At 35.0% G+C, this 17,904-nt stretch overlaps 2 protein-coding genes across 2 annotated transcripts; both read right to left on the bottom strand.

Annotated features, from left to right (window-relative positions):
- Nucleotides 1–2,496: 2,496 nt before the first annotated feature.
- LOC144556578 (uncharacterized) lies at nucleotides 2,497–6,380 on the bottom strand. The gene is made up of 4 exons (XM_078304965.1): nucleotides 5,927–6,380; nucleotides 3,334–5,614; nucleotides 2,926–3,240; nucleotides 2,497–2,836 (listed from the first exon to the last, which is right to left on the bottom strand). Exons 2-4 carry the CDS (start codon nucleotides 5,607–5,609, stop codon nucleotides 2,497–2,499), a joined length of 2,931 nt encoding a protein of 976 aa, XP_078161091.1. The 5' UTR covers nucleotides 5,610–5,614; nucleotides 5,927–6,380.
- Nucleotides 6,381–16,047: 9,667 nt separating this feature from the next.
- On the bottom strand, nucleotides 16,048–17,220 carry LOC144556895 (BURP domain-containing protein 3-like). The gene is made up of 2 exons (XM_078305387.1): nucleotides 16,817–17,220; nucleotides 16,048–16,590 (listed from the first exon to the last, which is right to left on the bottom strand). The coding sequence occupies exons 1-2, from the start codon at nucleotides 17,147–17,149 to the stop codon at nucleotides 16,246–16,248; spliced, it is 678 nt and encodes a 225-aa protein (XP_078161513.1). The 5' UTR covers nucleotides 17,150–17,220; the 3' UTR covers nucleotides 16,048–16,245.
- Nucleotides 17,221–17,904: the final 684 nt, after the last annotated feature.

The following is a 17,904-nucleotide window of genomic DNA, read 5'->3' as shown; positions in this document are numbered from 1 at the left end:
ATGTAATATGGATATCAACTTGAACGGTCCGGATCGACATTTTAAAATTTGAAACTAGAGATATGAGTGCAAATTAAAACACCCACTTTAATTTGCAAAGCATGGTAGCCTTACTCCATATATATGTATATATATGTGTGTGTGTATATATATAGAGGAGGGTTCAAATGCCTCCATTTTTTGTGCCTCCATCATGCCTTCATTTTTTAAAACTTTAATAACTCAAAATTTAAAACTTAAAAGTCAAAATAAAACCGTTAGATGTGATCTATATTATTTTCTCTATGTTCTCATAAAAAATTATCACATTTCAATTTTGATTTTATGTGAATTAATAAGTTCAAAAATCAACGTCTAGAAATCACCCTCATTAGTGCATTTTTTACAGGCTTTTGATGACAATCAAAATAAAATTGAAATATAATAAATTTTTGCACGTGCATAAATAAAATGATGTAGATCATATCCAACGGTTTTATTTTGACTTTTAAGTTTCAAATTTTGAATTATTAAAGTTTTTAAAAATGGAGGCATGGTGGAGGCACAAAAAATGGAGGCATTTGAACCCTCCTCATATATATTTATATATATATGAGTAGAACTAAGGTGTTCTTAAGCTTACCAAGGTGTTTGGTGAGCGTAACTCCAAAACCTATTAGATCAGCTTCAAACAATAAATCCAAACAGTTAAAACTAATTTGCTTCACGAGCGATGAATTTACATGTAAAATTTTTAGAATTTCAAATTAATTTTGTATCAAGTCAAGTGGTCAAAAAGTGTTAAAAAGTGAATGCACTAAAATTAGTTTATAAAGCTTCTAATTTTCACCGCTTGACTTTATACTAAAATAAATCCAAAACTTAAAATCTTTGCATGTAAATTCATCACTAGCTTAGATTTGTCATATGAAACCGATATAATATATTTTGGAGTTAAGCTCACCAAATATCTTGGTGAGCTTAAGAACACCCTAGTTTCACTCTCTATATATATATATATATATGATCTATCTTCTACTTAATATATTATTGCAATCAATAAATAATACATGGGCTTATATGTAATGTTTGTGCTTGTCAGCCAATACATAGCATGTGCGTTTCTATTAAGTTATAACATTTGTCCTTTTTAAACGGTTCCTCGGTTAATGAGAGGAGGATGTGTGTGAACTAGACTTAGTATCAAGAAGACATAAGAGTTAAAACTCAATACGAGAGAAAGGGATCCGCTGCTTTTTTGAAAGAAAAGCGAGTCTGTATCCTTCCCGGTACCGCACTGAATTACAAATAAATATGGCACCTTCTCAGTCGGTCGATTAAAATTCAGTGCCTCACTACTGAAAACGTGACTATACACGGTTAAAAAAACAAATAATACAGTGCTGCACGCCTGGCAACCTCCAATAATTAAAGAAATTCGGATTTTCGCATTTTTGCTCCAAAATTTCAATTGGATCCGTGCGGCCCAAGGTTTGCTTCATGCAGCCGCACGAGGAGAAATTTCACTAAGTTTCACTAATTTCTAATTTAATGCTTCTGGATAAGATTATGTGCTATGTGTGTGTGTAATGAACTAACTTTGTATGTGTGGTTATCATTTTATGTTACTCTAATATTATATGGTGGTTACCATTTGTCCTATGCACTTTAGAACCCATTGAGATCAGCGTGAACGGTTTGGATCGACGTTTTGAACTTTAAAATTGAAGATATAGACGTGAAGTAAAACACTCGCTTTACATCGCGAAGTACCGTAGCCCAACTCATATATATATAATGTGTGCATTTGGGTGCATTTGAACCCTCCTCATATATTATACTTAATGTGTTATTGCAATCAATAAATAATACATGGGCCTATATGTAATATTTGTCCTTGTGAGTCAATACATAGCATCTGCGTTTCTATTAAGTTATAACATTTGTCCTTGTTGAAACGGTTCTTCAGTTAATGAGAGGAGGATGTGTGTGAACTAGGCTTATTATGAAGAAGACTTAAGAGTCAAAACTCAATACGAGAGAAAGGGACTTCAACATTATTGCAAAGGGACAATTATTTGTGCTGATTGCTCTCCGTATGTACATGTTTATGGCTAGAACTACGAAACAAGATCCGCTGCATTTTTGAAAGAAAAGCAAGTCTGTATCCTTCCCGGTACCAATTGAAATTTTGGAGCAAAAGTGCGAAAATCCGAATTTCTTTAATTATTGGAGGTTGCCAGATGTGCAGCACTGTATTATTTGTTTTTTTAACCGTCTAAAGTCACCTTTTCAGTACTGAGGCACTGAATTTTAATCGACCGACTGAGAAGGTGCCATATTTATTTGTAATTCAGTGCGGTACCGGGAAGGATACAGACTCGCTTTTCTTTCAAAAAAGCAGCGGATCCCTTTCTCTTGTATTGAGTTTTAACTCTTATGTCTTCTTGATACTAAATCTAGTTCACACACATCCTCCTCTCATTAACCGAGGAACCGTTTTAACAAGGACAAATGTTATAACTTAATAGAAACGCACATGCTATGTATTATACCGAAATAGTCCCTCACTGTGTCATCCCCAGTGTCCCCTTGAACACAGACACCGTAATTTGATGTTTTCCTATTTTTCCCATAGGACTCGGTGTGAAATCGAAAACCTCTCACATCATACATGTTGTAACACTGAACTCGTCGTGTGACTGGCCCAAACGCAATTGCAGCGATCCTTTCATCTTCAATTTGACCACTAAGCGCCAAATTGCGCATCCAACTACTTAACTCTTTCAAACGAGCTTTCTCGAGACTTGCGGCACTTATTGTTGGTCTCATTTCTCTAATTTCAGCATCGAATCGCCTGCAATATTACAAATTTAGTATCGCAATTGTGCAATGCATCTCGATAACAAATGAACCATGTAGATTGTAATACAAAAATATTCTCACGTAATGAACGGATCGAATTCGGGGCGACAATTAGTCATGATGTAATAATGTGCCGCATTTAACTCTTTATCTGTAAGATTTCTGCTGGGAATCATTCCCATTGCACGTCCAGGGTAACTCACAATAGGAAGACGTGGATCGTTATCGACAAATCCACCGTCATCGTATCGATCTGGGCGGTACAAACGTGAAGCAACATCATCTTTAAAATATAAAGACATAAAATTAGAAGCTTCTTCGACGATATATGCCTCCACAATTGAACCCTCGACGCATGCCTTGTTAGTCACCTTTCTCTTAAGACGCTGTATGGCTCTACAATATCATCAAACATGAAATTTAACGTCAAATATATTCCAAACGATATTATACATCGAAAGGTATATAATGAGAGTTTAGAACATGAACCTTTCAAACGTATAAATCCAACGGAATGAAACGGGACCACAAACTCGTGCTTCATAACTAAGATGAACAATTAGATGTTCCATGGAGTCAAAGAAGCCTGGCGGAAATATTTTCTCTAACTTGCACATTGTCATGATAATATTCTTCCCGAGCTCCTCAATATGAACCGGATCCAGTTCCCTAGCACATAGATCTCTAAAAAAGTTACTAACCTCTGTTAATACCTCCCAAATTGGCTCAGGTAAGAAATCTCTAAATGCAACCGGTAACAACCGCTGCATGAATATGTGACAGTCATGGCTTTTCATCCTATTGAACGAAGCATCATCTGAGTCCACAATATTTGACAAATTAGAGGTATACCCATCTGGAAACTGCAAATTCTTGACCCATTCGCAAATTTCACGCCTCTTTTTTTTGTCCAAACAGTAGGTTGCGTGTGGTTTCATTAATTTCCCCGCTTCGTTGGTGTAAAGCTCCAAAAGCGGACGATTACACAATTGCGCCATATCGAGACGAGCCTTTGCATTGTCCTTTGTCTTCCCTTTAACATCAAGTAATGTGAAGAATATATTTTTAAAAAAATTCATTTCAAGATGCATAACATCTATATGGTGCCGTACCAGGTGATCTTTCCAATATGGCAACTCCCAAAATATGCTTCTCTTCTTCCAATTGTGCGTCACACCAAAACCAGGAATGTTTTTCTTATTTTTGGTGACAAATGTGACTTGTTCAAAAGACTTGACCTGATCGAACAATTCTTGTCCACTCAAGCGTCGAGGAGGATCGTCAGTCTCGATTATGTCCTTCTTAAATGCATCTTTTTGAAATCGAAATTCATGATCATGGGGCAACATCCTTCTGTGATTATCAAAAAATGAGACCTTGCCTCCATATTGAAGTTGGAATGCTTTTGTGTCTTCCATGCATACGTGACAGCCTAGTTTTCCCTTCGTCGACCATCCTGAAAGCATACTTAGAGCTGGGTAATCACTAATAGTCCCCATTAAGGCAGCCTTCATAGTGAAATTTTGTTTCTTAAATTTATCATAGGCTAGCACTCCATCCTTCCACAAATTATTTAGCTCATCCACAAGAGGCTGCAGGTAGATGTCAATGCTTCTAGTGGGACTATTGGGCCCTGGTATCAACAAGGATAAAAATATGTTATTGTCGCGCATCACCAGAGCTGGAGGAAGGTTATAAACGACTAGAAATACCGGCCAATTGATGTAAGATCGACCCCCCATATTGAAAGGAGAGAAACCATCTGAAGAAAACCCAATATACACATTTCTAGGGTCTGCTGCAAAATCTGGGTTCAAACGATTAAATTCTTTCCAGGCTTCACCATCGGCAGGATGAACCATGAGCCCTTCCTTTTCCCGCTTTCCTTCTTTATGCCAACGCATTTGTTCTGCGGTCGTCAAAGACAAAAAAAGCCTTAGCAACCTTGGAGTGATTGGAAGATACCGCAAAACTTTATACGGTATACGCTTTGTGGGCTTTAAATGGTTGCCTTGTTTGAAACGATCATGTCCACAGACATCACACTTCTCTTTAGAAATATTTTCATCACCGTAGTACAACATGCAATCATTCGGACAGGCATGGATCTTCACATGACTTAATCCCAACCCTTTTACCAATTTCTTGCATTGATATTGATTTGGAGGCAACCTATTCTCTTTCGGAAGCCATTTCTTCACGGCTGATAGGATGCGATTGAATCCCTCCTTGGTTATGCCGCAGTCAGATTTAATGCTAAGGAGTTCAGTAACACAAGCAAGTACCGTATGTTCCTTGTCACAACCATCCCATAATGGCTCCTCGGCAGCATTCATCATGTTATAAAACTCCTGAGCTTTCGAATTCGGTTGTTCCCAATCAAAAGAAGGACCAGCAGCATCAACAACCATTTCAATCATATCATTTTGACACTCCACCTCAACACTCTCTTCAATGACTGTCTCTTCAATGACAGTTTGGCTATGTTCTCCTAATCTGACGTTCGCACACTCACCATGCATGCTCCAAGTCTCATAATAAAGTCTAAAACCCGATTTCAACAGATGTTTTCCGATTGTATACCTATCCCACCATCTAGTACATCCACAACTGGCACAAGGACACTTGATGCGATTTTGCTTATCAACATTATTTGGAATGGCAAACGCATAATTAAAAAATTCCTCCACACCATTCACAAATACTGGATTGACCTTCTTTTCCACGTAACGAGGACCGTACATCCAACTACGATCACCCTCCATTCCTCCTAATTATGATATATACATCTATAAGCTATTGTATACACATGACATAAATGCAATAATTAATGCATGACATTCTAATTTAGATTGACAAATCTCAAATCCTAACTACACCTTAGTTCATTCAATTTAAAGGAAACAAAAATCCAGATCTATACTTTAGACCCTCCAGATATCATTAATTGATAATGGACCCTCTAAAGCAAGTCATGGAAGAAACACATAATCAAATCAAGTGTTGCATCATCCATGCAACAGGACTTGTATACAGCCATACAAGCGGCATCTACATAAGCTATGAATTTAAACGTACGTACCAGAGAGAGAGAGAGAGAGATGATGCTTCCCTTCCCTTGCCTTGCCTTGATTAGTTCTAAATAAAATAAAATGCGCACAAGGTCAAAACTAAGCTTAAAGTTATGCGATGTTTACTTATTTGACACTTCAATGAAATAATGACATTAAATATTAATAAATTCAAACTCATTAGTCTTTTGGGGCTTACATAGGGCCGGTGTACAATCCTATTCCACTCTTTGAATGCTATGTCTCAGTAGTGAAGAAATATATGTGGATTAGTATTTAAGAAAAATTCGGCAGCATTTCCCCTTAGTTCCCCGAGTACGCGTTAGAAACACGTCCTTTTGGACATGTAATTCAATACGTACTCGTAGGAACAAGGGAAAATGATACCAAATTTTTCTTAAATACTAGATCCACATACATTTCTTCACATCCTAGATGAGACAAAGCATTCAAAGAGCAGTCCCAAATCGGGGGACTATTCAAAATTAATCCCTATTGGATTAATTTTGAACGGGCACAAACCTAAAAGGCATACTAGCTATAAGTTCCGGTTTAGTTGGATTATAACATAAATATTAATAATATAGTTAAGAAAGATAGAAAACTTGCCCGATAACAAGCAGTTACTCCCTTAAAGATTGAGCTTTCTCCTCTCCTTCTTTCTGTCAAAAAAAGGGCAGTCAAGCATATTAGAAGGTCAAAAGGTTCAATAAAAACAATCTGTCATTACATAGAGGAAGGCTTGTGTGACAAAAAAAATGAATAAACAAAGTTATTCTGGCATGTATGATTGGAAGACCCAAAAACCTAAAATTTATACAATTCAGTGGGGCTTTCCATGCTGATGCACTAACTTTAAGAAGAGTGATTAACAGTGACTACCAAAGATAGATGTAAATTAGTACATTGTATATGCTGAGCATCAGTATTTACATCAAATATGTAAATTATTTGATGCAATGGAGCACAAAATTATTGCAATGATGCAAGACTATGTATTATTTGAGCTTTTACAAAATGAGTCCCATTTGTTTCCTACTACTTTTTTATTGTTAGAAGCACTGGTTTTTGCTCTGTAGCCCTTGTAGATGTATAGAAACAATGTATAAAAAAAATTGAGGCCTAGATGCTGAATCAGTGCAAATCAAAGAACAACCTTATAAAGGCAAACATGCCTCTTTCAAGCAATTTGAATATTCAAGCAATATTAGCAACTTATATTCATTAATTGTTAAGTATTTTGTATCTCAGCAAAGAGAAAAAACCAAGATATAAACAAAGAAAATAGAATTTTGCATTTAGGATATTTAATAATAAGCCACAAGTAGATGCTAAAATTGGGTATGATCTATATAAACCAAAAGGTTCAAAATTTACATCAGGTCATACCAGTAACTTGGTAATTTTCCTGCAGGAGCAGAATAAAATGGTCCAGTACCTTTTATTACCCATTTGTTTCCTTGGCTTTACTGGTAACTAGAAATAAAAATCATTAAAAGCACAGTACCTTTTATTACCCATTTCTCATTATACCAAATCATTAAGCTTATAGAAATTAAGCTTACCAGATGACTCAAAATCATCTTTCCTACTCTTTGGAATCAACAAATATTAACACTAATACGAAAGTGCCCCGAACCATTCGAATTTCACGCATAATTAATGTGGGTTCTTAATTGGGAAGCATGTTACCTATGTACAGGAACTTCTATAGAAAGCACTACACCAATTAGTAGCCCATTGAATCCATCTAGCTATATCCTTTAATTGTCCATTCAATTTAGTACCAGCTGCACGAATGAAAACAAATTTAGTGTCAGGAAAATATTCATTGGGACTAAAAAGAAAAGACTGTTCTTCTAATATTCTCATTGTGTTTATTGTCCTTTAAAATACACAATTTCGGATTGACTTTTAAAAATAAAAAATTTCAGCAAATCCCTTATTTATATTAACTACAAAAAAATTGAAACTATCATTAAGTTGAATTTGATAAAGGTCACAAAAATTTGGAAATCTAAACCAAAAAAATCACCAAATCTGGTTACTAATTGTTAGAAATCAGAAGTTATTACTAATTATCAGCCAAAAAGAAGAAAAAAAAAACCTTTGGGGAAAGGGGATGAGAGCCAGTGGTCGGTGGAGAGGAGATGATCGGAGGTTGGTGGTCGAACGGAGAGGAGAAGAGAGGAGATGATCGGTGGTCAAGCGGAGAAGAGAAGACAGGAGGAGAGGAGCGGTGATCAGTGGCCGAACTGAGAGGAGAAGAGAGGAGCGGTGGTCAGTGGCTGAACTGAGAGGAGAAGAGAGGAGCGGTGGTCAGTGGCTGATCGGTGGCCGCGATGATCAACCACTATGAGAAGAGAGGAGCGGTGGTCGACCGGAGATGATCGGAGGAGATGATCTCGCGGCGCCGATTCTTTTCTCTATTTTTTTTTTCTTTGCAGGAGACCTAAACGCGGGAGAAGAGTAGAGGTGTCGCGCTATTTTCATGGGACCTTCTGGGATCGGACTGAATCGGTCCCATAAGGTGGGGGCGCCGGTCCCAGAAGGTGCGGGATCAAATTCGTCCCCGCTGCTCTTATTTTTTATTTTTTTTTGGTTTTTCACGGGATCTTCTGCGTCTGGCGAACAGACCGGTCCCAAAACTCGGTCCCAGATGAAATGTTTTGCTGTAGTGCAAGCAGCATCATCTCGACAAATGCCTTGCTTGTAAGATTATCAAACTTCTCACTATAACACCTCCGTGTTCTCTTTTCGAGCTGCTTCATCTCTGATATACAGAGATCCAAACTTATGTGGTCCCCACGGGACAAGAAATTGTGCAAGAACCGCCATTTTTGCTCCTCCAAGGCTCGGAGGTGCTTTTTACCACGGTGAAATGGGCCGATGGAGATGGTAGTGGGCTGGAAGAGAATCTTCTTTCTTTGAGAAATGATATGTGGTGTGCGAAAGATGGTGCAGTTCTTTCCCTCGGTCGTATTGCCCCATAATGTTGTGAGTTTATGTTGCATTGATTCTGACAGAGGAGAGGCTTGGACATCTACAACTATCTGGTCTTCTTCCATTAATATTTTTTGGTGAATGGAAGTGTTTTTGGTTGAAATTGAACAAAACGACCTTTAACATGTGTATTTATATTGATCATTAGTGTGGCCCCATCAGGCTGAGCTGGAATATAGAGCTTCAAGAATGATAGGACCTTCACCAGCTCTCTTATAATTATTGTGCATAAGAAAATCAAAATGCTACTTTTCAATAGAGCCCTCGCATTATTGAAAATCTTTCCTGAAATAAAGGTCTTACAGTGAGCCACGAATTGCACAAAGAATTCAGAGAAAGTTAAGTCTCCCGAAATTATAATTAAATTTTAACGAAAAAGAATTAAAGAAATATAAATTTTCACGTTAAAAAAAAATTGTTTCAATGCTAATGCTTCTTTTGCTGAACTTAAAAAGCAATTGATGTTTTGATATAAACTTTTAAATTAAATTAACCAGTCACTTTAATTTCCAAATATAATGCAAAATAATAATGAATTACGTCAACTATTATTAGTGTGATCTTATTATCATGAACCTGAAACATATAATTGAATTTCAAAAACACTGTTTTACATCATAGAAAAATAAAAAAAAACAGTGATTTTCAAAATTCATAAAAATCGTAAAAAATTTCCAAAAAATGTAAAATTTGGTATGAACCATATTTTAGTATGGAGAACATGATGAGCACTTTAGATCAACCATTTGAACTTTGAAAATCACAAGAACAAATTATTAGCACAAAGACTTTTTGGTCATACCACTTTCATCTTAGCCAATCTCTATACACTTTCATCTTGACACTATATTTTTATAAGTCATTATTAGCACCAGGACTTTATGCTGTTTTTCTTCATTTTGTTTTCGGTTGGCTGTGTTTTATTCATCAATTCCTAGTTAATTGTATAGGTGATGATTAGGAACTTTTAGTGGATAGGATGACAGTTCTTTGCACAAAACTTTTTAATAATACAGCCCACAAACTTCAACTACTACATCCGATGTCACTAGAGTCATCAACAAGCTAATTAAAAAAAAAATTACTATTTGTTGCTTGACACTACAAGTTTAGTTAATTAATTAACAAAATAATAGTTTCCCCTATCTCTTTTGATGCTGAAAACATTTTAATACAATATAAGTAAAACAAAAGAGATCGAATATGTTTTCACCAAGGTTTTAAGTAGCGATTATAGCACTATAGCTTTTAAGGTCCGGAAAGCTATAGCACAACTATAGTGCAACCATAGCTAGCTATTTACAATCATTATAAAATAAAAGTGATTAATAGCGCTAGCTATTGAAAACCCTAGTTTCACGTATGTTACATATATCAAGCTAATTAAAGAAAAAAACAACGTAACGTGTTAAAATTAAAAAGCTAGAAAATAATTAAATACTGGGGGGGGGGTTTCAAATATAACTTCATTTTTAGTGTTTCTATCGTGTCTTTATTTTTTATACGTCAATAACTTTAAATTTTAAAATGCAAATATGAATATAAACCATTAGATGTGATTTATATTATTTTCTCTGCATGCACCAGTGTTGTAAATAACGGTATGGGCTCATCGGACGGACAAGGTACCGCCAAAGATTAATTAGCCATAATTGAAAATAATCAGTCAATCAGTCGAGAAAACCTGTATTGGTTTTTTCGCAGCCAACGAACAATCTGTCGCTTATTCAGCCTAACAGCCATTTTTTACAACACTGACATGCACAAAAAAATTATCAATTTTCAACTTGCATGAAGGTAAAATGTATCATATCATTATTTTCTCTACATTCACATCTAGTTGTAAAATGTACGTTATATATACACCTTAGTTGTCATTTTCATCATGACATTTGGGATGATGTACAATATCACATTATAAATTGCGAAGTCAATGTCATAAAAAAGAATTAAATAAGTTGTATTTGATTGGATCTACGCAATTAGGATAACGTATAAAAGTGACCAAAACATAAAATATACCAAAAATGAAGTCAACTTGAAACATAGAGTGATTGAAAATAATTATCCAAAAATGATTTCACCCCCAAACAGACATTCCAGAAATTAATTTAATTTATTATTGCAATATGAACTACCAACTTGACCCCTAGTGAGGTAGAGTACTTTTTACAAATTTTCATTGGAGGCAGCAAAGGGATACTTGGGAGTGCGGGTATTACATAACGAAGTAAATGCACTCATTTGTGACAGAGCATCAGAAACAAATTCCAAATGACTGGGTATGTATTGTATCAAACATTAATTGTACTTAATTCCAACATAAAATCAACAAAATATATAGCTAATTTTTACAAAAATTTCCAACCTGCATACAGTTCCCAGATGATGTGAGGCCATATAGGCAGCAGGCGGTTGATGGCATTGCTTGCATGTGCTATATATATGTTCTGTGAAGAATGCTTGAAACAGGAGGTGATTGTTTCCTTCTATCTATGTGATTGTAAATGTCATGTGAATATGTTATGTGCATGGCTAATCACTTTTGACTAATTAATTGTGCTACGAGTGTACAAAACATCCGGTAATTTTGGCGTTATGACAATATTATATATAGATACTTGGTAATTTCCTTGTACCCGTGTGACTGTAAATGTTGTCAATATGTTATGTGGCTAATTAATGAACATGTCTTCGTTTTGGGTGTCTAACAATATATGGCTGCTAGCCATTATAGATGGCATATTAATTAAGAAAAAAAAATATGCATCTCAAACACGGTTACATAAAAAAAGTGTATGGATGTCAAAATCTAAAACGGCTCTCGTAAAAAAATACCCGTGTATACATCGTAAAAAATCGGTGCTCTTTTGGGAAGACTGACACGGTTTCACTCTACGAAACAATCTATAGATCATAAGAGATCTGTCACTTTTTCGGAGAACATACATGGTTGATTATGGCTGAATTGTGTATATTATGAAATATATCGTATACGGTCTATTTAAGAGACCGTCTATGTTTTGGGTATATATATACATGGGTCGAAGCCGTGAACAATTTACCGACCTTTTCATAGAAGATGCCTGTCGGCACGGTTATAAATTAAACCATGTGTCATTAGATTTTCAGACCGTTGATGGTCGCGTTTTCTGAACTAGTTCAAGATCAATCAATGATGGAGTAAAGTGCAAACAGCCTATTAATTTCAGCATAATTGATGAAAATTAAAAAAAAAACTTACTTAATTCTGTGATCTTTACTAACACAAAAAAATCACTAAAATCTTATCCTTTATTTATAAATTAATATTTGAATTACTAAAAATAAAACAACCCACAAACATCAAGTACAATTTATACAACCGATGTCTTGATCAGCACTAGAGTCAGCAACAGTATATACGAAAGAAATAATTGTAAGTTAAAATAAAAACTACTATTTGTTGCTTGACACTATAAATAACGAAATAATAGTTGCCCCTATCTCTTTTGCTGTTGCTTGCCGCACGCTGAAAACATTTTAATACAATATAAGTAAAACAAAAGGTATCGAAAGGTGTCTTCACGTAAGTTACATATATCAAGCTAATTAAATTAAAAAAAAAATGTATCATGTTAGAATTAACAAGATATATAGAAAATAATTAAATATTAGAGGTGAGTCAAATGCCATCATATTTAGTGCCTCCAATCCCTCATACCTTCATTTTTTAAGCATTAATAACTTTAAATTTAAAAATTCAAATCTCAAAATAAATTGTTAAATGTGATCTTTATTATTTTCTCTACACAAACTATTACATGTACACAAAAAATTTATCACTTTTTGACTTGTATATATGTATAATGTACCACATCATTATTTCCTTTACATTGGTATCTAGTTGTAAAATGTAGGTATTATATACATCTAGTTGTCATTTTCATTTTGACAATACAATATCAGTTCAACATTGCTTGGTCCATGTCATAAAAAATAATTAAATAAGTTATATTTGATTGGATCTATGATGACATAAGTACAAAACTAAACAAAACAAAAAAAAGAAGTGAACTGCGAACCAAGAATGATTAAAAATAATTACGTTCTCTGCCTCGTTCGCATTGCCCCATAATGTTTCGAGTTGACGTTGCAGAGGGACTTTGAGACCTACAACTTTCAGGGCTTCTGACAGAGGAGAGGCTTCGACATCTTCAACTATCTGGTCTTCTTCCATTAATATTTTTTGGTGAATGCATGGAAGCGTTTTGGTTGAACTTGAACAAAACGACCTTGAACATTTGTATTTAATTATATTGATAATTAGTGTGACCCCATCAGGCTGAGCTGGCAGATAGGGCTTGCAAAGTAATAGGACCATCACCAGCTCTCTGCTAATTATTGTGCATACATAATCTTTATTAATAAGAAAATAAAAATGCTACTCTTCAACAGAGCCCTTGCATTATTGAAAAATCTTTCCTGAAATAAAGATCTTACTGTGAGCTACAAATTGCACAAGGAATTCAGAGAAAGCTAAGTCTTCCTAAATTTATAACAACATTTTCATGAAAAAATAGACTATCTCGAAAGGGAAGGTAGCACAGTTACCCAAAGGTCGAGTGTTTGATTTCCCCTCACGACTTCCCAGCCACTGCGAAGGTTTTCAAAAATGAAATAGATGAAAATTAATTTCAGCCTTATTCCAATAACAGAAAAGTGCGTAATGGTGGAGTAAAGTGCAAATAGCCTATTAATTTCAGCCTTATTCCAATAAAAGAAAATAATCAACGTGATTAAGGACTAAATTTTGCAATTAACTAGTTTTTGGAGGGTAGACATGATTAAATTTAGCATAATTGATGAAAATTAAAAGAACCTTAGTACATCTGCGATTTTTACTAACACAAGAAAAAATCACTAAATTAATCTTATCCTTTATTTATATATTATTATTCAAATTACTAACAATAAAACAACTCACAAACATCAAAATACTACATCGGGAAATAACTGTTTTTATTCTAGGAACTGTATATATAACCGTTTTTATTATATAATGTTACTTTGACCGTGTAGAAATCACTATTTTCAGCGTCAATTTTTTATGATCTGACACGGCTCAATTGTATGAACTAAGTAGAAAAAAAAAATTCAAACGACATAGACTATCACATCCAGGATTTATTTTTCTTTTTCTGGTTTCATTTTCTATTTTTTTCTGTAATGGTGTAAATACCATCATTAGTTGTCTGTCTTTATACATTTTATCTTATATTTTGTGTGGTGATATACTGATACATGTTGTTCAATTAACCTTCCTGTGTTCTTTCACTGCCTTGAAAATGTTGCAATTGTTGCGTACCAAGGACTATATTGACCTGATCACCTGAATGTTTTATCCGGTCTAACATTAGTCATAGGCTTACAGGAAATACCAATATCGCACTATATATGTTGGTATAATGGATAGAGATACCATTGATGCATAAAGGTGTCTTTGTTACATTAAATAGATTGTAAAACCAGGACACAACATAAAACACTTCTTTCCCACCTTACGCCTTTTTTTCCCTGCTCTTGTCACATAATACGGAAGCCAGTTTTTTCTTCTTGGTGTAATGTTCACAACCACTATGTTTTGGTATTTTTTTTATGTTGTTGCCTTAGTTGTGTGGATGCTATGATGTTTTGGTATTTCCTTTTGTTTCTGCTTTTGTTTTGAACTACTGTAATGACGTGCCGTATTTGATTTTGGTACCAATTTTAGGTACCAGGTCAGATATGCTATGGTTTTTGATTTCAATGAAATCGGTGGTATCTACCATAGAAAGAAGTATCGGCCGATACTGATCCGTTTCGGCCAATACGTATCGGTATCGGCCGTGACGGATCCGATACTGGTTCGATACTGCGGATTATGCGTTTTTCGTCTAATTTGTGCTATTCTGGTCCGATACTGGTCATTATTCGGGTGAAACAGAATGAACTATGCACATCCATTGTGTACCCCTAATTTAAATAGAGGAGAACCCGTGATTAATCAACACAGAAAACAACCATGGGGCCCTATATATATATATATATATAGAGTACGGCTAACGCGCTTCCTCTAGCATATGGGCCGAAATGCTTCCGGTGGAAATTTGAAATTTCAAAATCCAAAAAGTCGATCTGAACCGTTAATCTTCTTCTCCATATTAATATCTGCTTGGAGACCAAATTTTACATTTTTTGGAATTTTTTTACTATTTATTAAGCCACTTTGAAAATCGCTGATCCAATGGTAGCTTCTGATTTTTACTGTTTGGCAAGCCACCGTTGGATCAGCGATTTTCAAAGTGGCTTAATAAATAGTAAAAAAATTCCAAAAAATGTAAAATTTGGTCTCCAAGCAGATATTAATATGGAGAAGAAGATGAACGGTTCAGATCGACTTTTTGGATTTTGAAATTTCAAATTTCCACCGGAAGCATTTCGGCCCATATGCTAGAGGAAGCGCGTTAGCCGTACTCTATATATATATATATATATATATATATATATATATACCAACATTTATCCAGTCAAATTTCAGCTGAAACAGCACGATTCCATTTAAATTTCGGCCGAAATGGCACGATTCCAGTCAAATTTTGACTGAAACACGAAAATACAACTATCCAAAATTCTTTGTATCATGTGTGAATCAAACCCATGACCTCTTGAATAAGAACTAAGCCAACTACCACCACACCATGCAACCTTTTGTTGTCAGAGTACATAACTAAATATAAATATAAGTGGTTAAACAACTATTGAAGAGGAATCATGCTTGTATTATATTGTATTAGTGGATTATTTGATTGTAATAATTTGTCTAAACATAAATTGTTGAAAAATTACTTTTTTAGTTTAAAACAAGCTTTTGACAAAAAAAGTCCGAGTTTCCGATCCGATTCAGTCGATTCCAACCGATTCACCCGATTCCGATTTCACCATCAAAAGACTGATCCCGATTCTAATTTTTTCTTCTATGATATATACAACATATCAGAATTGAATAAAAACAATCCATCATCAATATTCCTTATTTACTTCAAAATTACTTCAGAATTCAACAGTTTTTAACAACCGATCATTTTTGGGAAATTATGCTAAGAAATATCATCTTATAAACACACACATATATATTTTACTGTCTCCATACATGAAGCTGACATATATCCAACTTTATTCAAAACAGAAGTCTAACATATTCATAGAGCAGGAACAAAACTAAAGCACACCCATTACCCATACAAATATCGCATTGTAGTGTATATATATACTTATCCACCCAACAGTACTAGTCATGCATTGCACTCTAATTATTGCCACTAAATACAACATGATCTTGGGGCAAGAAATGACACACCGGTACAGTACCAGGTTTCACATTCAGCAGTTTAAATGCAACATGGTTCGGGTTCCATGCTGATGTGTTAGCATGGCATACCACAACAGCATCGACTACCGTCCCATGTTTGCCTGTCATCTTCACCGTGTAACCCTTAGTCGGTTTTGCCAGGTGGCAGTAAAACACAGCGTAAGTGTATGTTTGCTGATGGCAAGCCACAAGCTCATCTTGTGCCAAGTTTTTTACCCCTGAAGCAACAATTGTGTACTCCTGCTTCGGTGTCTCATCCTTAGAATGAACTGTCGTTGATACCTATCAGAGGAAACAATATAAATTAAGAACGTGTGTTCGGGCAAGCTATGTGGAATAATTTGCTTCAATATCACTAAGCATCTTAAGAATACTAATAAACCACAAACTTAATTTTGGTACATGATCAGTTTAACATTAATATAATTTTCTGGTAAGTGGATGCCATTTTACGAATCCATATGTCAAGGTTAAAGATATTTAACGAGTACAGAAGCACTGGGATTACTGCTTCGACATTTCTTGTGCCGAGATTGGCAACAACAAAATCGACCATTGATTCAAGAGAAGTGGCACACATCTTCTTCTCCCCCTTTAACACTGGATCCTCACACTCTCTCAGAGTCTCCTTCATTGCTTCCTCCTCATCAGAACCAGGCTGAACTGAGAACCGGCTAATTATCTCTGGTAATTTCTTTGAAGAAAATGGGATTGACTCAGCCTCACTTCTTGGCAAAAACTTGGCAGTGGCATTTGTTTTCTCAAATTGCATGTTCATCTTTGAACCAGGATGCAGATCTTGTTCTAAGAAAAACAAGTTCATGTGACGATTATCGTGCATCTGCTTCTCGGTGGCAGCAGAATTGTAAATCAAGGGACCTATAATTATGGACTGTTCCCCTACCACAGTTCTTTTACCTACATTCACATAGGTATCGGTCTTGGAATCCATGACGGTGTCTGTTTATGCAATCAGAATAACATTCAATATTTAAGTAAGGCAAAAACTTTTTTATCAATTTACTTTTACTGGTATGAATTTAATAAAAGACACATTAATTAAGATTATTGTGTGCAGTGGCGGATTCAGTATGGATGAATGGTTGCCCATATATAAAATTCACGTGCTTGGTCATGATTTTGCTATATTGTCTAGAGTAAAATGTTATTGGTACTGTAAAATTGACCCATATATACCAAGCATGAAAATTTTATATCCACCTCTACCCTTGATTGTGTGGATACCTATAGGTCCAGGATCCATACCGTATGTTATTTGGTATTGTTATCTAATAATGCTTTATTCAAAAAATACTAAAAAAATTTAGCAAGTTTAATTTCTATATATGTATATATACCGACATTAATCCAGTCACAATATCAAGTACTAATAAGGCACTTTGGCAGCAATTAATGGTTTAAACAAGATATTAAGAACTTGTATTCTTATTTTGATATATTATTGAGTACGCTACGCTACGCAGTGTGAATATTTTGATAAACAGTACAATGTTACTAACGGTTGCACTATTTTTTTATAGTATTGTGAGGTACAGGGGGAGAGATAATTTTTATACCAGATCTCAAAAGATCAGT

This window comes from Carex rostrata, chromosome 7 (assembly GCF_964058835.1).
Source record: "Carex rostrata chromosome 7, lpCarRost1.2, whole genome shotgun sequence".
Taxonomy (NCBI): Eukaryota; Viridiplantae; Streptophyta; class Magnoliopsida; order Poales; family Cyperaceae; genus Carex; species Carex rostrata.
The sequence above is the reverse complement of the archived record's forward strand: the minus strand, read 5'-3'. Positions and strand labels throughout refer to the sequence as shown.